The sequence below is a fragment of the Somniosus microcephalus genome, chromosome 1 (assembly GCF_052327205.1).
Source record: "Somniosus microcephalus isolate GS21.2 chromosome 1, FLI_Smic_1.0, whole genome shotgun sequence".
NCBI classification, from domain to species: domain Eukaryota; kingdom Metazoa; phylum Chordata; class Chondrichthyes; order Squaliformes; family Somniosidae; genus Somniosus; species Somniosus microcephalus.
The window spans coordinates 262,494,724-262,516,686 of record NC_140987.1 but is presented as its reverse complement, the minus strand read 5'-3'; the positions used below and the strand labels follow the sequence as shown (position 1 = coordinate 262,516,686).

Below are 21,963 nucleotides of genomic sequence, written 5' to 3'. Positions count from 1 at the left end.
TACGGGGGCATCATGCACCGTGGTCCATTCAGCTAACCCCACCACCTCACCTCTATCTAGCGGGGTCCCATACAGCCTGTCGGGATTCACATGCAGAGAACAGGCCGGCTCGTTTTCCAGCCCGCTCTCCATTCGTTTAGGTACACTCGCTCTACGTGGACCTGCATCCTAATGAAGTGGGAACAGGAGGGTGGAAAGGGGATCCTGGGAGCCGACTTTATTGTGGGCCACGGGATCCTGCTGGATTTAAGAAATCATTGCCTATGGGGGGGGGGGGGGCAAGTACAGGAAAGGACAGCGAGGTAGTAGTCATCCCATGAAGCCTAAGGAGGGTTATAACCTCAAGCTCATGGTCAGCAATACCCCAAAAGAGTTGCAGGCATTTGTGCGCGCCCACCTAGCTACATTTGCCACACACAAACACGACTGCGGGAGGGTCAACGGGTTTGAGGTCAGTGTAGACGGGGACCCTATGGCCCGACCACAGGAACAGTATAACTTCCCCAGGGAAGCGGAGCCAGACATGGAAGCAGCCATGTCCTCCTTAGTGCAGCACGGGGTCCTGAGACCGATAGCCACCCACGTAAACTCTCCACTGTGGCCGGTTAGAAAGCCAGACAATTCCTGGAGGGCCACAGTGGACTATCGGGTGCTCAACAGCAACATCCCAGCCTGTGCACCCACAGTAGCAGCAGTTGCCGACCTGATGGATGCTGGGATACTTCCTGTGACCACGTTCACGGTGCTGGATATTTCCAACGGGTTTTGGTCCATCCCTTTAATGAGGGAGGATCAGTACAAGTTTGCCTTTACGTTTAAAGGGCAACAGTACACCTGGAACTGTTTGCCTCAGAGCTTCCACAACAGCCCCAGCATTTTCCACCAGTGTATGGCGAATAGTTTAAACGATTTCAGCCAGCGCAGACAGTTGGTGCAGCATGTGGATGGCCTGCTCCTCTTCACCGATTCGAGAGAGGAGCATGGCCCATTACTGGCCGAACTGCTGGACCTGCTCAAGCAGGAGGGTTTTAAAGTAAACCCAAAGAAAGCGCAGATCGGCCAGCAGGAGGTGAAATTCCTGGGCCTGACCGTACGCGCTGCGGAAAGGGCCATAGATAAGGCTAGGAGGGAGGCAGTACAGGAGTTATCCGTCCCCAACACAGTTACAGGTGTGAGGTCATTTTTAGGGCTAACCGGGTACTGCAGAGACTTCATTGAAAACTATGCAGCCACAGCAGCCCCTCTGCTCCGACTCCAACACAAGCTTTGGGATGAGGGTTGCCAGGCAGCATTTGTCAGGCTCAAGGAGGATCTGCAGAGCGCAACAGCTCTAGGGGCCATAGATAGGGGGAGAGAGTTCTTCCTGGAGGTAGCAGCCAGCAAGGACAGCCTGACTGCTGTGCTGCTCCAAGAGCGGCACGGCCGGCGGTCTACACTTCCAGGATACTCACGGATGTGGAGAGGAGCTACTCCAACTGTGAACGGCACCTCTTGGCCACACATTGGGCTGTGAAAAGATCGCGGATCTTCACAGGCACCTCTCCCATCACCCTCCTCACCCATCACACACCCACCCAGATGCTCCTGGATGGGAGGATCAAGGATGGGACGTTGAGCAGTGCCCGCATTACTCGCTGGACCCTGCTCCTCTCACAGATGGACCTTAAGGTGAAGGGTCTCTGCGAGCCAAAGCTCTCAGCCAACCTGGTATATCCTGGAAGGGGTTTGGGAAGTGAACATAAGTTTACGGGCCGGGATACATCCCACGGGCCACGAGATCTATGTGGACAGCTCCAGCACGGTATCTGCTGGCGAGCGACTCACGGGGTGCGGAGTTTATGACCCAGCGGCAAACACTGCCCTGGCAATTAAGCTCCCCAACACCATGAGCGCAAAGCAGGCTGAACTGTCCGCGGTAGCGTACGTCGTTGCACACCCCGAAATCTTCCCCACCCTATACAAGATTTGCTCGGACAGCATGTTTACGTGCAATTCATGTATGAGTACCTGGCCATCTGGTCCCGCCACGGATACACCTCCGCCGACCTCTCACAGTAAAACCCCTGCTGGAGAAAATCCTAGCAGCAGTGGGGGAGGAAGGGGAGATTTTCATCCACAAGGGGAAAGCCCATTCCTCCACAGAACCCCGTAGTCAGGGTAACCAGCAGGCGGACATGCTGGCTAAGGAGGGTGCCCGCACAGGCACTTTCTGGGACCCATATGGATCCAGACCCATATGGATCCAGACCCATAGCAGCAGTCAGGGGTAGGGATGGGACACAAGGGAGTGCAGGGGTAGCTTTAGCCCCGGACCTCAAGATGGTCCAAACCCAAGACCCCGTCCTTAAGGCCGTCCTCAGCGCAGTGACTGAGGGAAAAAGGGTAGAGGGCCCTTATGGCACAGCAGCCCTCTCTGTGAAAGAAGGCATGCTGTTCAGGGGGGAACAGTGGGTTGTGCCACAACAGCACCGGAGGGAATTCCTTCAACTGGCCCATGAGAGCCCAGGAGCGGGGCATCCCGGGCCTGAGGCCACCTGGCAGCGGGTGGAACAGGCGGGATGGTGGCCAGGGCTCAGGGAAGATGTCCGCGAGTTCTGCGCCAGCTGTCTAGTGTGCGCTAATAACCCTGAACCCCACAAAAGGAAGGTACCTATGGGACACATCAGGAGGGTAGAGGGACCATGGCAGTCGATACAGGTCGACGACATCGGGCCCTGGCCCACCGCCCAGGGAGGCTATAAGTACTGCCTAGTCCTGGTAGATGTGTTCACGAAATGGGTAGAAGCCTTCCCCTGCAGAACAGCCACAGCTCTGGGTACGGCCAGGATCCTGGTCCAGGAAGTGTTCTCGCAATGGGGGCTACCACAATATGTGGGGTCCGACCAAGGGAGTCATTTTACCGGGCAGGTAATGCAGAATACCCTTATGCTGCTGGGCATCAAGGGGAAGTGGCACGTTGCCCACAACCCACAGTCATCAGGGATTGTGGAAAGGATGAATAGGACCTTAAAGGAGAGGTTAAGGAAGGAGACGGTGGACTCGCCTCAAAAATGGGCAGAGGTCCTACCGTTGGTCCTGATGGGGATCCGGACCAGCCAGTCGAAAAGCACGGGGTACTCCCCGCACGAGCTGATGACTGGCAGGATTATGCGGACCCCCACCCATGTACTAGCCCCGGTGCTCACCGAAGGTCAGCTCAGGAAGGTAAACCGGGACAGGTTCGCCCGAAACCTCTTCGAACACCTTAAGCAGGTCCATGGGCAGGCGGCTGGGAACATGGGAAAGCAGCATCGGAGCAACCAATTGCTGTTAGAACCCCGAAAATACGAGTGGGAGGTAGGGGATCAGGTCATGGTGAGGAATTATGCTCAGGTAGGAAGTCTAGAACCGCTATCTATGAGGCCCTACAGCATTGTAGACAAGGCCAGCCCCATGGTATATGCCATTAAGATGCCTCAGCGCACCAAATGGTTCCATATTAATCAGTGTAAACTGTTTAAACCCGAGAAGAGAGAGCAGTCAGTTGGGGTAAGGTCTGAGGACAGAGATCCTCAGCCTGCAGCGGGAACCAGTTCACAGACTGCATAGGCAGGCGCTGTGGCTTGTTTAAGGGGAGGGGCCATCCCGCCCACCGATTGGGACACTCCCCCACTCTTCTGGGATCCAGATGAGGAGGGACCCGAGGGCGAAGACCCCGCCCCTGACACAGGTTTAGAGGAGGAGGGACCCGAGGACGAAGACCCCGCCCCGGACCCAGATTTGGGACCTGAGGGCGGAGACTCTCAGCCTGTAGCACCAGGCTGTGACGAGTTACCTGCCCCTAGCCCAGGTTCAGGAGGGGTAAAGCCTGAGGATGAAGATCCCCAGCCAGCGGTAGTGGTAAGTCCACAGACCACACCGGAGAGGGCAGTGGCTCGGGTTAAAGGCCCACCAGCCAGAAAACCCCCGCCCGCCAAAGTCCCTAGAAGGTCCCCACGGACGCCCCAGCCGAGGAAACCGTGGTCACCAGCTCCCCAGTTAAAAAGGGCCGCCCCTCGAGTGAGGGATCGGTCCGAAGACAGAGGTCTCCAGTCAGCAGCCACAGGCTGCGAGGGACCGAAAGTGCAGGACAGTGCGGTCACACCAAAGGGAGCGGTGTGCCGCAGCCCTAACAGGAATTAGGCTGGCCGCCCGGAGACGGGCGGCGGATGTATATAGTTTAGATAATTTAAGTTTAGGTATTTTTAAGTTTGGGTGTTTAGTGTAAGTTTAAACAAGGTGACGGGTAGTTTTAAATAAGTAGTTTTTCCCTAAGACTTTGTGTATTTGAGTTGAGGTCGCGAGACCCGACTATGCTTCACCCAAGCCAGAGAATCTCCTCGGGACCTGGCTATATGTTCTTGTATCTCGTTGCAGAAAGATTTTCAGGATGAAAAAAGGGGCGTAATCCTACTCGCCCTGATAGGACTGAGCATTGGAAAGCGAGGTGACGTGGAGGACTCCCACATCTATGGGTGCTCAGGAGAAAGAGCACCTATAGTAACCGATGGAAGTGGCGAACGGGACGTGGAGGAGCTCGCCGTCTACGTCCACAAGGGAAGGTGGCCAGGGTGGCTGGGGTCCAATTCGTCTCAGTACTCCAGCCAGACTGGGTTCATGTACGGGGAGGCCTCCCTCCTGTGCGCCAGGGTACAGGTCGTTACCACAAGGGTTAGCGTCACCGTATGGAAACGTGTATGTTTAACGTGCAAGGGACAGATTCCTTTGGATAGGTGGTGGTGGCTCAGAAAGCTGAGCAAGGATATGAGAAACCCCACAGTCGAGTGGGAACGGTTGGGGAACAATACCCATCGGACGATTACAGGGACTCACGGGGGATTAAGTGTGTGCTGGGCCAAGTGGTGGGAACCGGATTAAGGGATTTATGTCTGTATGTGGGGGTCAGAGAAGGTCTGCCCCACAGGCATATCCATCATTTTCCACCGGCAGTGGCAAGAAGCCGGGGAGGGGATGAAGTGGGAAACCAGCCTGAAGGCGTGCGCGGTCCCATACTCCCCGATCCCAGTGAATGCCACTGAGCTTGTGACCCCGCCCCTGAAAGCCCCTGCCCACGACTCAGGCAGCAAGGACACACAGGGAGGGGTGCCCTGCCACCACCAAGGGACCAGGGAATGGGCTGGTACTAGTGCCTACGGATCAGGTGCTGTACCAAAGGGTACACTACGCGGTAGCCTCCTTGATTTTAAACCTCACCGAGGTACACTTACCGGAGTGGTGTCCCAAAGAGACAGAGCAGCTATACCAGGCCCTATTAAAGGAGATGTTTAGAAAATTTTACTAGTTCGATTTCGCCAATGTCGACAAAACCGAACTGTACACCACACACCATGAGTTTTTGGGTAATACGGGGAGGAAAAGAAGGGGAGCATGGAATGATGTTTTTACTGCGTTTAACACAAGGTCCTCTGTCATCAACAGCTTAGATGACATAGAATTGCAGACCCAGATAAACGGTTTAAAAACTCAGTTAAAGAAAATCTTGATGGATGAAAACAAGGTCGTGGGCTCAGAGTTACAGGAGGATAAGGCCATGACAGTCCATTTAAAATAAATTATAGCCGAGCTGGAGAAGCACGCAAAGACCGTGAACGCCCTCATAAGAAAGGACAGAAATGCTTCGGATCAGGCTGCGCAGAATGAGGTGTGCGCGCTGTACGGGGCGTGGTTGCTGGACGAGGGCCGCAGTAACCTGGAGGATTTAAAACAGGGTTTAGTCCCCTCCTGGATCAGCAACAAACACCTCGCAGCCCTCCATCCGTTTGAGAATGCATTAAGCCCATGCCAACTCCAGCTAGCTTCTGAGGCCTACCCTGTCCCAGTAGATTGTGGACAGTCCAACCACACGATCATGGGAGTAGTAGTTAGGATGCCGGTCATGGGTGGGACAGCCCGACCCACGCCGGTATACAGGGTGGAGAACATTGGAGTCATTCAAGGGGATGCACACATCCATTTCACAGCGGTCCCACCTTATGTCAAAAAGTGGGAGCAAGCTATGACAGGTACTGACCTCTCGGGGTGCCGGAGCCAGGGAGCACACATAATCCTGTGTCCCCAGCACTTGAATGCCTATTCAAAACCACAGTGCGGGTTCAGAGCTGCTGGCACGAAACCTATAAATTGTACCATGGAGGCAATGGCACAAGACCATGTTCCCCCACAGGTAGCATATATAGGAGGTGGGACATATTGTGTCACCAAAGGTGCGCCCCACTACCAGCATGGACAGCATAGCTGGTGTCCGGTAAGTGACAGCAGTTTCTGCTTTAAACCCGAGGCAGAAGTTCAAGCGGCCCAGGAACGAATTGTCCCCATTCCTGAACCCTCCACTGTAAAAGAGAATTTCACCAACCTGCAAAAGTATGTAGCGCATTTCGGCTACAAAATCCCCCCTCTCCCAGAACATTTTACCAAAATACTCAAAGCAGTAATTGTCTCCCAGAAACATTTCTACACACTCGAGCAGAAAACAGTAGAGATAGGGGCCAAAATATTGGACATGGCAGTTCCACCCTGGTGGGACAATTTTGAGAATATAGAGGTCCCTTCGTGGATTAGACTAGCTTCCCACATCCTCGTGGTTTGCCAGCTGGGAATAGTATTGTACCTAGTATGCACTCAGTGCAAGGGAAAAGGCCAAACACTCGAATTCCAAAACCAAAGGACGTGGAAAGAACATTATGTTAAGGTGTAGGGAGATACTCCTGTTTGAATTTTTTTTGTTAGTGGTATTGAATAAAGATTGTTGTTTTTTTGTGCTCTTTTGTTATTTTCAATATTTTCGAAGTGTTATGTTAATAAAGATGATGTGTACCAAGTGGTGCAGGGGTGTTGGACCCCCTCCATGCTTGGATGTGTGTAAACGCCTGTAATCTGTCTATGTATGCTTATGTACACTACATTTTTACAGAATGGGAAATGCATGTGTCGTGGGATCAAAGACAGGTAATTACAAGGGAAAATTGGCTATGGAGGGTCGGGAATTTTGCTCACCTTGTCAGGATGATACTTAAAACGAGTTTAGTATCAACAGGGGGGAGTGTAGGTTCTCAAAATTCCCACATTCCCCAAAAGTTATGGATAAAAGGGACCCTGTATGGACAAGTTGTTAAAAAGGGTACCCAAAATGGCTGCTGCAACCTCGTGACCAAAATACAGGATTTTAAAAGCAAGGCCCTGCAAAAAGGCAGGCACTTTTCAAAACCTGAAACAAAGCTAAAATGCATGAATCTGTGAAAAGACTTTGTGGAGCCAGACAGCTAGGTAAACACAGAATATGCATTCATTCTCCTTGGAACAGATCAAGTCAGAATGGGCCTAATCGAGGCCATTAGGTTTCTGCATATATAATCGGTAACAGCTCACAGTAGCCATCAAACCAGGATGAGGACAATTAAATTTCATAAATAGCAAACAGCCAGGACATCGGAGCCATTAAGCACGGAGACAACCACCCCAGAAGCCGTTAAAGTAAATGGCTGGAATCATTTTAAAATGAACCCGCCAAAAGTTAGACAAAGGACTGACCTGATCTGGCGCACAGATAAGGGATGAAGAACTGGGTATAATTGTAGGCCCACCGGTAGCCTCTCTCTCGCCCCTCCGGCTTGCTTCTTGACTCTCGTGCCCTGGCCTCGTGGCGGGCTCTCTTCTCGCTCCCCGCTCAACACCAAGGACGCCCATTACTACACCGAGGGCAGAACGCGGGAGGAGAACAAGACCCGATTCGAAAAGACACAGGACATACGGGCCACAAACGGGCAGACAAGACGAGACGAAGAAAACGGTAAACCGGTAAAGGCAGCGGAAAGACGCGTTGTGGGACAAATGCCTAGTTATAAGCTGGCGTTTTGATAAGTTGGCGTTTGAAGCATGGATAGCAGCGTCCATGACGACTAAACTGGCGTTCGAAGAATGGGTAGAAAAATCAGTTTGACAGTATAAACCGCCAACCAAGCCCCAACCGTTATAAAACCCGTCAGCGACTAAACCGCCCGAGGAAGACGACCCATCGCGACTCGACGAAGACGCGACTCGACGATGACGTTAACTGAGGAAGAGGGTGATTTGCATAAACAACTCCATTGCCGTGCCCTGTGACCACATGGCGACAAAGTACCCCAAAGGACAGCAAGAGCGGACCCCAAAACTCACAACCGTTAAAGTCAACAGGTTTCGAATTGGTGAGCATAAATCCCTGGCCCCTCATAGCTTAATCTAGTTAGGTACTGGGGGAGGGATAAGGGGATTTTAATGTGCTTGTTCCCTCGATGTGCCATGTGTTCCCCATTCCCAACTAAGTGTATTATTTTTATATGCCTGTAATTATCTTAGTAATTCTCAGTATTGTGATCTTGTTTTGCCTTCAATAAAAATTACGGTTTTCTTGCACCGAACCACTTGTCTACTCGTTTTTCTGTATCGCCGTCTACTCGTTTTTCTGTATCGCCGCCTGTACCTAAGTCCGGTGTCTAGAACCCAGGGGGTGTGGGAGCGATTCGAACCGCTCAGAGACAGTCAGGGGCAGAGCTGACTGGGCACACACCAAAACCCCCTACAAGGCCAACATACCATTTGCCTTCTTAACCGCCTGCTGCACCTGCATGCTTACCTTCAGCGACTGGTGCACAAGGACACCCAGGTCTCGTTGCACTTCCCCTTCTCCCAATCTATTGCCATTCAGATAATAATCTGCCTTCCTGTTTTTGCCACCAAAGTGGATAACCTCACATTTCTCCACATTACATTGCATCTGCCATGATTCTGCCCAATCACCCAACCTGTCCAAATCATCCTCGGGTTTCTCGGCATCCTCCTCACAGCACACATGCCCACCCAGCTCTGTGTCGTCTGCAAATTTGGAGATATTACATCTCGTTCCCTTGTCTAGATCATTAATATATATTGTGAATAGCTGGGGTCCAAGGACCGATCCCTGCGGTACCCCACTAGTCACTGCCTGCCACTCGGAAAAAGACCCGTTTATTCCAACTCTTTGCTTTCTGTCTGCCAACCAGTTCTCTATCCAAGTCAACACCTTGCCCCCAAGTCCCACGTGCCTTAACTTTACATGCTAATCTCTTATGCGGGACCTTATCGAAAGCCTTCTGAAAGTCCAAATATACCACATCCACTCGTTCGCCCTTATCTATTTTACCAGTTACATCCTCAAAAAATTCCAGTAGATTAGTCAACCACGATTTACCTTTTGTAAATCCATGTTGACTTTGTCCGATCCCATCACTGTTTTCCAAGTGCTCTATTACATCTTTTATAATGGACTCTAGCATTTTCCCCACTACTGATGTCAGGCTTACAGGTCTGTAATTCCCCGTTTTCTCTCTACCACCTTTTTTGAATAGTGGGGTAACATTAGCTACCCTCCAATCCATGGGTACTGTTCCAGATTCCATCGAATGTTGGAAGATGATCAGCAATGCATCTACTATTTCTCGGGTCACTTCCTTAAGTACCCTAGGATGTAGATTATCAGGCCCTGGGGATTTATCGGCCTTCAATCCCATCAATTTCCTTAACACCATTTCCCTACAAATACTGATTTCTTTCAGTTCCTCCCTTTCATCAGACCCTATGTTTCCCGACAACTCTGGGAGGTTATTTGTGTCCTCCTTTGTGAAGACAGAACCAAAATATGTATTTAATTGGTCTGCCATTTCTTTGTTCCCCATTATAAATTCCCCTGATTCTGACTGCAAGGGACCTAAGCTTGACTTCACCAATCTTTTTCTCTTCACATATCTATAAAAGCTTTTACAGTCAGTTTTTATGTTCCCTGAAAGCTTACTCTCATATTCTATTTTCCCCTTCTTAATTGATCCCTTTGTCCTCCTTTGTTGAATCCTAAACTGCTCCCAATCCTCAGGGTTACTGTTTTTTCTGGCCAATTTATATGTCCTCTCCTTGGATCTTATGCTATCCCTAATTTCCCTTGTTAGCCACGGTTGAGTCACCTTTTTTGTTTTATTTTTATGGCAAACTGGGATGAACAAATTCTGTAGTTCATCCACGCGGTCTTTGAATGTTTGCCATTGCCTATCCACCGTCAATCCTTTCAGTGACATTCCATAATCAATCCTAGCCAACTCGCGCCTCAGACCATCGTAGTTTCCTTTATTTAAATTCAGGACCCAAGTCTCGTAGTCAACTACTTCATTCTCCATCTTAATGAAGAATTCTATCATATTATGATCGCTCCGACCCAAGGGGCCTCGTACAAGATTGCTGATTAATGCTTTCTCGTTACATAATACCCAGTCGAAGATGGCCTGATCTCTGGTTGGTTCCTCGGCATATTGGTCCAGGAAACCATCCTGGAAACACTCCAGGAATTCCTCCTCCACAGTACTGTTAGTAATTTGGTTAGCCCAAACTATATGTAATACCCACTGGAAATGTTATGTACGCTAAGTATGGTTATCAATCTTTAACTTAGACACTGTATTATCATTGTTATAAATCCCTGGGTTAAAGTTGCCCATGTGAAGGTACGGCAAGACCTTTTAAGGACACAATGTGACTAAGAGCAGACATTCCATAATTCTGCACCAGTATCAACTGTTGCAGACAGTGAGGCTGCGCAGTCTCCAGGCAGAAACCCCAGGAGGAAGGGGTGGAGTCGGGTTTTGAGAGCGGGAAACGGGAGCGACTGGAAGAGAAGAGGGCAGGAGCTCTGAAAAGAGGGCTCAGGAGGCAAATGGCTGCCGCATCCCGTCCCGGGCTTCCAAACTCGGCCGCCGCCCTTCGTATTAGTAGCTCTGCATCCAGAACTCAAAGTGGGATTCAGTGATCGTGAAGAGAATTCAACGAAGGGGTTCGGAGTCGTAAGTCTTGCAGACATTATACATACCATGAGCTCCAACTTAAGCGCGCCAACAAAAGAGTGCACTCGAATTTGGACACAGGGACAGATTCTCCTTTGAATCCATATAAATGGAGAATGTATGTTTATTATGTCTAGATTCATTCTAATGTATGCAAATGTCTAATTTAGGTCATTGACCCGTAATCTTCTTATACTGTCTGACGTTAAAACTATAAAGTAAGATAATTAGAATTAAGCCATTGTAGTAGTGATCTCTTTACTGGACTATAGAATACTGTCTACAACAGAGACCACATCTCACATATATCTAGAGAACCGTGAAGGGGTTACATATATGTAGATTAAAGTCACCCATGATGACTGCAGTGTCCTTATTGCACGCTTCTCTAATTTCCCTTTTAATGCCATCCCCAACCTACACATTACTGTTTGGAGGTCTATACCACTCCCACTAACGTTTTCTGCCCCATGGTATTTCTGAGTTCTACCCATACAGATTCCACATCATCAGAGCTAATATCCTTCCTTACAACTGTGTTAATCCTTTCTTTAACCAGCAATGCTACCCCACCTCCCTTTTCTTTTTGCCTATCTTTCCTGAATATTGAATACCCCTGGATGTTGAGTTCCCAGCCTTGGTCACCCTGGAGCCATGTTTCCGTAATCCCAATCAAATCATATTCGTTTACCTCTATTTGCACAGCTAATTCATCCACCTTATTACGAATGCTCCTCGCATTAAGACACAGCCTTCAGGCTTGTTTTTTTAACGCTCTTAGACCTATTAGAACTCCAGACCCACAGCAATATCGTTGACTCTTAACTGCCCTCTGAAATAGTGGCTCACCACTTTCAAGGGCAAATAGGATGGGCAATAAAGGCTCGCCTTACCAGCGACGCCCACATCCCATGAACGAATTTTTTAAAAACCCTCCAAGATCTCTGCGCTCCTCTAATTCTGGCCTATTGTGCATCCCCAATTTCAGCTGTCTCGGCCCTAAGCTCTGCAATTCCCTCCCTAAACCTCTCTGCCTTTCTCTCCTCCTTACCGACCTTTTTGACCAAGCTTTTGGTCACCTGTCCGAATATCTCATGTGGCTTGGTGTCAAATTTTGTTTGATAATCGCTCCCGTGAAGCGGCTTGGGGCGTTTTACTACGTTAAAGGTGCTATATAAATACATGATGTGGAGATGCCGGTGTTGGACTGGGGTGGACAGATGTGAGACATCACACAACACCAGGTTATAGTCCAACAGCTTTATGTGAAATCACAAGCTTTCGGAGCGCTGCTCCTTCGTCAGGTGAAGTTTGTCGATTGTAGCCATGATGTGTACTTCATCTGACGAAGGAGCAGCGCTCCAAAAGCTTGTCATTTCAAATAAAGCTGTTGGACTATAACCTGGTGTTGTGTGACTTCTCACATCTATATAAATACAAGTTGTTGTTAAATAGCCCACAACTGTTAGAGCAAATCTGACCTGAAGGTTTATTTTTAAAACCTTGTTATGGACGGATTAGGGGGATGTCCCTTCCTCTGCTTCAACTTGCTGTTTTAATTGTCCTCCAATGGCGAGCACAAGCAACTGGCATGCACCTATGCTGCCTCTGATGCCTTCTGTTGGCCATTGAAGATACTCTGGAGACCTTCAAACATGACACTCCCCCTCTACTAGAAGATGCATTAGCCTGCGTTCAGCACAGCTTCCCTCTTGAACAGAGCAGAACTGTGCTCAAACAGAGGTCCACTCCTACATGGTATTGGATGCTGGGCCGTTTAACCTCAGCACCAATGTACACCAACCTGAAATGATACTGGACATACATCAACCAACCAGCTGACAACTTAACTGCATATCATAGAATCTTACAGCACAGGAGGAGGCCCTGCGGGCCATCGTGCCGGCTCTTTGAAAGAGCAGTCGTGCTTAGTCCCACATCCCCGCTTTTTGTCCGTAACCCTGTAAGATCCTCATCCTCAAGTATCTGTGCAACTCCCTTTTAAAATTATTTGTGGAATCAGCTTCCACCACCTTTTCAGGGAGAACGTTCCAGATCCCGACAAATCCAAGTGAAAAAAATTCTCCTCATCTCCACTCTAGAACTTTTGCCAATGATTTTAAATCTATGACCTCTGGTTATTGACCCATTCGCCAGAGGGAATAGTGTTTCTCTATCTACTCTATCAAAACCCCTCATCTTGAAAACCTCTATTAAGTCACCTCTTCACCATCTCTGTTCCAAGGAGGACAGTCCTAACTTTTCCAACCACTCTGATGTAATAAAACTCACTACTCACTTGGTTTGAGCATAAAGCAAGGCTTTAATCAACTTGTTTCAGAACATGGAGATCTAGTTGTACTTCACTAGTTCCTTGTCTTACAAAATGTCCCTGGCAAGCTGGGCCCACGCCAGAGTATTTATACTCCTTGGACGGCGCCACCAGCTGGCCGTCCAGCATTATTTCATGAGTAGTTTCTTGATGAATGATGAGATTTATAACACTCGCCTCATAACTGAAGTCCCTAATCCCTAGTAACATCCTGGTAAACCTCCTCTGTACTATTTCTAAGGCCTTTACAACTTTCCTGAAGTGTGGTGCCCAGAATTGTCCACAATACTCCAGCTGAGGCCGAACCAGTGATTTATAAAGTTCTAGCATGATGTCTTTGTTTTTATATTCTATGCCTTTATTTATAAACACAAGTAACCCATGTACTTACTCTCCTCTGCTGCAGTGTAGATCGTGCCTGGTAACGTCGGGTGTGCCTGTGCGGTTTTAGCGGCAATCACAATATTAGCACCATCCATGGCTGCCTTCAAGGCGATCGCTTTCCCAATGCCACGACTGGCACCTGTAATGAAGAGAGTACTTCCTGCTAGTTTCCTAGAGGAGATACGAGGGGAGAAACCCATTAGAACGTGCTTCAGTCGCATTTTGAAATAAAACTAAAAATAGATTGCATACATTTTTTGTAACCACCTCCAACATGCTACAGTAAAGTTCACCACACCACACCCTCTGCCCCCAAGTATCCATCTTTCAGACACGAGTCATGAGGTGAGGAGGGCAATTATGTCACCCTATACTGCCATACCAGCCGAGATCAGGTAACTCGGTGCAGCCTCAAAATTGAATCTATGAACTTAGCGAGCTCGGGAGGAAAATGTGCCATTTGGCCCAAAACGTCGTCTTAGTTAACCTCAACACCACCTTCTCTGCCATTCTCATTTTCAGAAACAAATTTTGTTGTCCTTTGAACCCATTTTGCTTCAATGGTCTTTCCTGTCTGTTTATTTTCTATCCGTCATCCTTTGTGCGAAATGGTTCTGTCTGAATTCCCAATTTACTTCTACTTTCTACATGACATTCCCTAGTTTTTTGAACCATATGTCGGTCAAAAAATTACATAGAACGTACAGCACAGAAACAGGCCAATCAGCCCAACTGGTCCGGTGTTCATGCTCCACATGAGCCTCCTCCCACTCCTCTTCATCTCACTCTGTCGACATATCCTTCTATTCCTTTCGCCCTCATGTGTTCATCTAGCTTCTCCTTAAATGCCCTTCCATCCCACCATCCTAGGCCGCATGCAAACCCAGAGGTGAACACACAACGTTCAAAACTCTTCTCCACCAAGTGCCCACATAACAGCATCTCAGAGTTTGAAATATTCTATTATTCAGCTCTTTAAAATGTTAACTACATTGCTTAGATCAACCGGATCAATCCCCTTGATTATTTAAAACAAATTCACAGTCTCCCCTTTTCTATTAAGTCGTTTCCTTAATCTTTTTTGACAGCTTAGATATCTCAGTGCATTTTTTTTTAAATAGCTACCACTCAGTGGGTTAACGAGCTCCCTGATCAGCACAGGGTTACTGTTTCCAACGTACAGGGGTGAGTTTCTGTGAAATTCTTCCGACTGCCTGTCATAAGTTTGGCGTAAGCGTGGTTTACCCGGAGTTTCCGCAGAAGTTATGACAGACAAGCAGGAGATCCCCTGAGGAAGTTCAACTTGCACTGGTTTGCTGATACAGCACCAAATTATTGAACTGCCCTTTTCATCTATTGCCCAGGTTTCCCAAAATATTCAAATCCTTCTGGATTGCTTCGCTGTTCTTTGTTTGCTCTGCATCCAATTCTATCATGGTAGTAATGCATCTTTGATACACCATAGCTTCCCTGAGAGGTATCCTTTCTAACAGAGGGCAACTACCCTACCCAAGTCTTCAGACTAGAATGGGATCTTTTTTCTTAATTGGACGATGGAAGAGAAGAGAATGAATTACAAGTGGAGCTCCCACTGAAAACAGTACATTTTATACAGTTGTGATACGAGCTGGTCATATCTCTGTGGCATTCACAGAATTTGGCAAAGTGCTTTACAGCTGCAAAAACTACATTTCAAACCGGTTCAATGCCAGACATAGTAACATGAGTTACACTCCAGCAGCTTGATAAGTGGACGCAGTGTATCCAGAGCTTGAACATTTTAGCCTTCAAAGTGACAAGGGAGAGTGTGTGGGGGGCAGGTGGGTTATAACCTTCTCAGAAGTTAAACATCAAAAGCAACATCTTTGAACGACACTGAAAGATTCAGTTGCTGCATCACAATCCAAGCAGGACTGCAGAGACTGCACACACAAACGGCTCTGCATTCTAAGGAGATTGAGATATTATTTTTGAGTTCAAAAACATCTTGCCCCGGAATTTGTGGTCAGCAGCGAAGCAAAGGCGTTCGCCACTGGCTTCCCACAAAGATCTCGCGATCTCTGTGGCGAGAAGCTTGGCTTTTCCGACATGCAGTTGAAATCAGCGTAAGTTAATGGGGAATCCCATAGTGCAAGCGGCTCTGACGCCAACAAGCTGTCTAAGCAGCCAATCGCAATGCAGAATTCTCATAGACCAAGAACTAGAAAGTGAGTAAGCTCCTTTGAGTTCACCTTTTTTAAAAAGTTAGAGAACGTAACAAAGATTGGGGATCTCACATAGGGAAAAGGTAAACCTGAAATAACGATGAGCAAACTTTTAAAAAATTAAAAAATAAATTAAAAAGTGTCTTAAAAATTAATTTTTTATTCAAATGGATAAATTTGACACGCCACAAAATTAAAATGTGTTTTTCAGGGCCATAACATTTGTTTAGCAGTCAATACGTTGTTAAAATCCCAGGTACACCTAATACAAAATCGTCTAACTTTTAATGGAGGATTTAACAGCGGCATGAACACAGAAGAGCCAAAGTTTGTCAGTTTTGCTGATTACACAGATTATACTGATATCCGGCTATGGATGTGTGTGTGTGGGGGGGGACGCGGGGGAGGTGGTGACCACAGAGCAGCCAGTGTTGGAGGAGCAAATGAATGACCCTAGCTTAAGGATTTCCACGTTAGGATGCGCATGCGCTACATCCTGAAGTTGCGATCAGTTTCAAAGGGGTAATAACAGCGAACATGGTTCGTACGTTGTTATTACCCACCACAAATTCCAGGCACTTATTTTCTCTCCTTTTCTTCCTATTTTGTTGACCACTGGATTATAAATAACAATCTGGATTTATGTAGCACTTTTAACAACTTGCATTTATATCCAGTATGATTTGGACAGGTTGGGTGATTATACTGCATCTGCCCAATGTGGATAAATGCAAGGTTATCCACTTTAGTGGCAAAAACAGGAAAGCAGATTATTATCTGAACGGCAATAGATTGGGAGAAGGGGAAGTGCAACGAGACCTGGGTGTCCTTGTGCACCAGTCGCTGAAGGTAAGCATGCAGGTGCAGCAGGTGGTTAAAAAGGCAAATGGTATGTTGGCCTTCGTAGCGAGAGGATTCGAGTACAGGAGAAAGGATGTCTTGCTGCAGTTGTACAGGGCCTTGGTGAGACCACATCTGGAGTATTGTGTGCAGTTTTGGTCACCTTATCGGAGGAAGGATGTTCTTGCCATGGAAGGAGTGCAGCGAAGATTCACCAGACTGATACCTGGGATGGCAGGAATGACGTATGAGGAGAGATTGGGTCGATTGGGCTTATATTCGCTGGAGTTCAGAAGAATGAGGGAGGGTCTCATTTGAAACATAAAATTCTAACAGGACTAGACAGACTAGATGCAATAAGGATGTTCCCGATGGTGGGGGAGTGCAGAACCAGGGGTCACAGTCTAAAGATAAGGGGTAAGCCATTTAGGACAGAGATGAGGAGGAATTTCTTCACCCAGAGTGGTGAACCTGTGGAATTCTCTACCACAGAAGGCAGTTGAAGCCAATTCATTAAATATATTCAAGAAGGAGTTAGCTATATTTCTTAAGGCTAAAGGGATCAAGGGATATGGGGAGAAAGCAGGGACAGGGTACTGAATTTAGATGATCAACCATGATCTCATTGAATGGTGGATAGGCTCGAGGGGCCAAATGGCCTACTCCTGCTCCTATCTTCTATGTTTCTATATATAGTGTCTTTAATGTAGTAAAACTTCCCAAGATTCTTCACGGGAGCATTATCAAGTAAAACGTTACACCGAGCCATATAGGACAGGTGACAAAAAGCATGGTCAAAGAGGCATGTTTTAAGGAGCATCTTAAAGGGGGAGAAAGAAGTAGCAAGGTGGAGAGGTTTAGGGAGGGAATTCCAGAGCTTAGGGCCTTGGCATCCGAAAGCACGACTGCCAATGGTGGAGCGTTGAAAAATCGATGTTCTCTCTCTGACCTGTTGATTTGGGAAGATAGTTGCCCTTCATCCTCTGGTGCAGAGAATATCTAACAGCAGAGCAGGAGTGTATGCAATATGCATAGATAAGTGATGACAATGATCAGAACAATGCCAATAAATGTTTTTACTTCAAAACATTAAAATCCCCTTAAACAACCCATATGCGCTGGCCATCTTTTAAATTGAAGAAAAAAATCATGTGGCAGTTTTTGGTGGTGATATCAGAACATTAGCTATTCATTCCTCCAGCAACATATTAAATTACAGAAAGAGGTCATCACTTTCAGTAAAGTTGTAAAAAAAGAGCTCTGCCTTCATAACAGCCACGGAGAGGAAAGTTTGACACATTAAAATGAAATAGGCCAGCACGAATGTCAGCCGTGGCTCAACCAATTGAGTCAGAAGGTTGTGGATTCAAGTCCCACTCCAGGACTTTACAAAATCTCAGCTGACACTCCCAGCGCAGTACTGAGGGAGCATTGCACTGTCAGAGGTGCCATCTCAGAGAGACATTAAACTGAGGTCCCGTCCGCCCTCGCAGATAGACCTGAAAGATCCCAAGGCACTGTTTCAAAGAAGAACAGGGGAGTTGTCCCCGGTGTCCTTGTCAATATTTATCCTTCAATCAATATCACTATCTGGTCATTATCTCCTTACTGTGCGTATACTGGCTGCGCTAAATAAATGCAAGTCTTTCTTTATGTATTGTAGTTAAAAGTGCACCATGAAAAGATTGAGCGCCAAGTTCCAGCAGGTTGATAACAGGTGCAGTCTATCTAAAGCTTCAAAATTTTAACCTCCAAGCCGAGGGGGAAAGTTGGCCCTCTGAAAAGGTTAAAACAGATATGCAAAATTTGTATCTAATACATGACAAAGGGTTAAACACCTGTGTGCTGATTAGAGCCCAACAGAGCATGAACACTGCCTTCAGGAGTTAGGAATGACGAATTAGGCCAAAGTCTGCAGCTCAATATGAAAGACAAGTCTATCTCACAAGGTTGGGGGATACGATTAAAACTCTGATGGAATGATATCCTTTCTTTCATGCAACGAAAAGTTACATGCAACATGCAAGACCTTAATATACAATAAATCTTGAAAGATACAGCCTCCACCCTTACGACAGAAGCGAGAATTGTACTTATGTTGAGCTCATAAGAAATACGGCCACTCGAGCCTGCTCCGCCATTCAATAAGATCATGGCTGATCATCGACCTCAACTCCACTTTCCCGCCCGATCTCTATATCCCTTGATTCCCCTAGAGTCCAAAAATCTATCGATCTCAGTCTTGAATATACTCAAAGACTCAGCATTCACAACCCTCTGGGGCAGAGGATTCCAAGGATTCACACCCCTTTGAGTGAAGAAATTCCTTTTCATCTCAGTCTTAAATGGCCTAGCCCTTATCCTGAGACTGCGCCCCCTCGTTTTGTCGGCTTTTAGTCCCATTAGTTTCTCTCTTACTTTTTCTCTACTTATATTAATTACGTTAAGTTCCTCACCCTCATTAGATCCTTGGTTCCCCAACATTTTCGGCATGCTTTTTGTGTCTTCTACTGTGAAGACAGACACAAAATATTTATTTAACGTTTCTGCCATTTCCTTATTCCCCATAATAATTTCTCCTGTCTCAGCCTCTAAAGGACCAACGTTTACTTTTGCTACTCTCCCTTTTTACAGACTTGTACAAGCTCTGACAATGTGCTTTTATATTTACTAGTTTTCTCTCATTCTATTTTTTCCCTTATCATCAATTTTTAGGTCAACCTTTGCTGGTTTCTGAAACTCTACCAATCCTCAGGCTTACTATTATTCTTTGCAACATTATAAGCTTCTTCTTTCAATCTAATGCTATCCTTAACTTCTTCAGTTAGTCACGGTTGGATCACTTTTCCCGATCATCTGACAGCATTGCACTGGCATTACAGGAGGAGTACATGAATGCACTTAAAGAGTGCAATATTACACATGACAGCAATTCCCCACCAACCTGGGAGGGGGACTTTTCAAATCAGTCGAGGTTAGGTTAGCATTGTAAATAGTTCTGGTGTAGTATGAAATGGGTTAAACATTAGCCCGCCAGACTGCCTTGTCTGCAATTGTCTTTGAAGGTTGGAAACATACAGAAAAGAAAGAGTTAGAACTGAAGTACTGTTGTGTGGAGGATTATTACGTGCAATGAACGAATGATTGCACCGGTTTTTGCTCCACTGATTTTGGATTAGTTAGTAAACCAGCTAGCCAGCGAGGGCAAGGTGAACGCAAGTATAAGTTGCGTCAGCTTTCCCAGCTCAAGACACCCGAGGGTTGAACTTTATACATGGTTACAATCCACTGCACAGCACGTCTCGCCACAGAACTGCGCAACTCTAACTCATTTAGAAGCTACTCTTTCTACGGCTCAGTTGGAATACTGTACAGCACCACTAACTGCAGAAAAAAGTTCTGGTCATGTGCATTGTTACAAAAAGTGCAAAGCTGAATGATTATTCAGTACGTTTATGACTGAGTATGTCAATATACCGTCGGTGTCAGTGCAATGGAGCCTGCTAGCTTGGTTTGTGATACACCTGATCAGTGCCTGCTGGCAGAGGTCTAGATCCAACACTGCTACAGTCAGATCGCTGATGTGTGACTGCTGCGTCATTACGAAGAAGGACTTAGTGAATGAAATGGAGGAGGCCTTAAAATAATAGATAAATGGAGGATAAAATTTGCAAAATTTCCCAAACATCACTATCCTAGATTACAGCAAAATACACAGTTCAAAGGTACACGGATCCTGTACTCGAGACCAAGACTGAGGCAATTGGCCATTAACCAACAACAAGGAGCGTAGCTGATTTGAAAGACGAAATAAATAAAGAACTTGCATTTACTTAGTGCCTTACATAACCTCAGTACATTCCAAAATGCTTCACAGCCATGGAATTACTTCTGAAGTGCAGTCATGTTATAATGTAGGGAAACATGGCAGATAATTTGCACACAGCAATGTCCCAGTCATCAGTTCGGTCAATGACCGATAAACTATTTTAAAAACAATGATGTTGGTTGAGGGTTAAATAAATGTTTGCCAAGATACTGGGAGAATTCCCATTCTCTTCCACTAATAGTTTTGTGGGATCATTTACATCCACCTGAAATGGTAGCCTAGGTTTAAGTCTCATCCAAGAATGCAACACGCTCTCTGCACTGAAGTGTCAGCCTACATTATACGCTCAAATCTCTGGGTTGGGGCTTGAATCCATGACCTGTCTCAGAGGTCAGAGGCCTATCAACTGACCCTTGATTCGTGAATACATTCCAACACCAGCATACTCCCATGCCACTCTCACACAGTAAAGTTTCTGCCTGGGCTCTTTACATGTAACCTTCAACATACCCTGTATGTATACATTTGTGTGTTCTTAGGCTGTCTCAGTGTACATATTATATTGTATAATAAATAAAAATGTATCAAGAGAACTCCTAATGTCCATCATGATGACAATCCAAAAGTGACTTGGGTCATCTCCTGGCTCTACAGCCTTTTGAATCCGGTCAGTACAGTGATGTTCAGAATCAGTATTACTTTATCTGCAAGTAATGTCTGTCCTCATCACATTCGCTTTCTCCTGACATTTTCATAAAAGTATCCCAAGAGTGTTAGATCCGTGCATCTTGATGTTGTGCGTCCTTCAATAACTAGACACGAGACTGCAGGGAACAATCAACAGGTGTTTACTGGATGAGGGTTACTCTGAAACTAATTGTACAGATCCCTACTCAGAGTTTATATACGTGTGGTCACTGCTGGTACTGCAGTATACAGGAGCTGTAAAAAGTAGTTCTCCCCTTAAAGGTACATACACTACCAAGAGTAATGGTCCTATCGCTGTTGGAAGTCAATTGCTGCCATCTGGGTTTTGTCAGTGCATCATCACTTTACATTCACGTAACCTCCTCCTCCAGCCCTACAACCCGCCAAGATCTCTGCGCTCTTCCAATTCTGGCCTCGTGCGCATCCCCGATTTTTAGCGCTCCACCATTGGCGGCTGTGCCTTCAGCTGTCTCGGCCCTAAGCTCTGGAATTCCCTGCCGAAACCGCTCCGCCTTGCTACCTCTGTTTCCTCCTTTAAAAGAGTCATAACGGCACAGAAGGAGGCCACTCTGCCCATTGAGTCCATGCCAGCTCTCTGCAGAGCAATCCAGTCAGTCCCATTCGCCTGCAAGTTTATTTCTCTCAAGTGCCTATCCAGTCTCCCCTTGAAAACATCGATTGTCTCTGCTTCCACCACTTCCGTCGGCAGCGAATTCCAGGTCATCACCACTCGCTGCGTAAAAAAGTTTTTCCTCACATCCCCCCTGTATCTCTTGCCCAAAACCT

General features: G+C 46.9%; 1 protein-coding gene across 1 annotated transcript in view; it reads right to left on the bottom strand.

Annotated features, from left to right (window-relative positions):
* The window catches only part of hsdl2 (hydroxysteroid dehydrogenase like 2), a 183,658-nt gene that overhangs the window by 140,805 nt on the left and 20,890 nt on the right, over positions 1-21,963 (bottom strand). Inside the window, exon 2 of the mRNA XM_085984644.1 lies at positions 13,604-13,767. Within this exon, the coding sequence (XP_085840770.1) occupies positions 13,604-13,767 (164 nt within the window). The remainder of the gene's footprint in view (positions 1-13,603; positions 13,768-21,963) is intronic.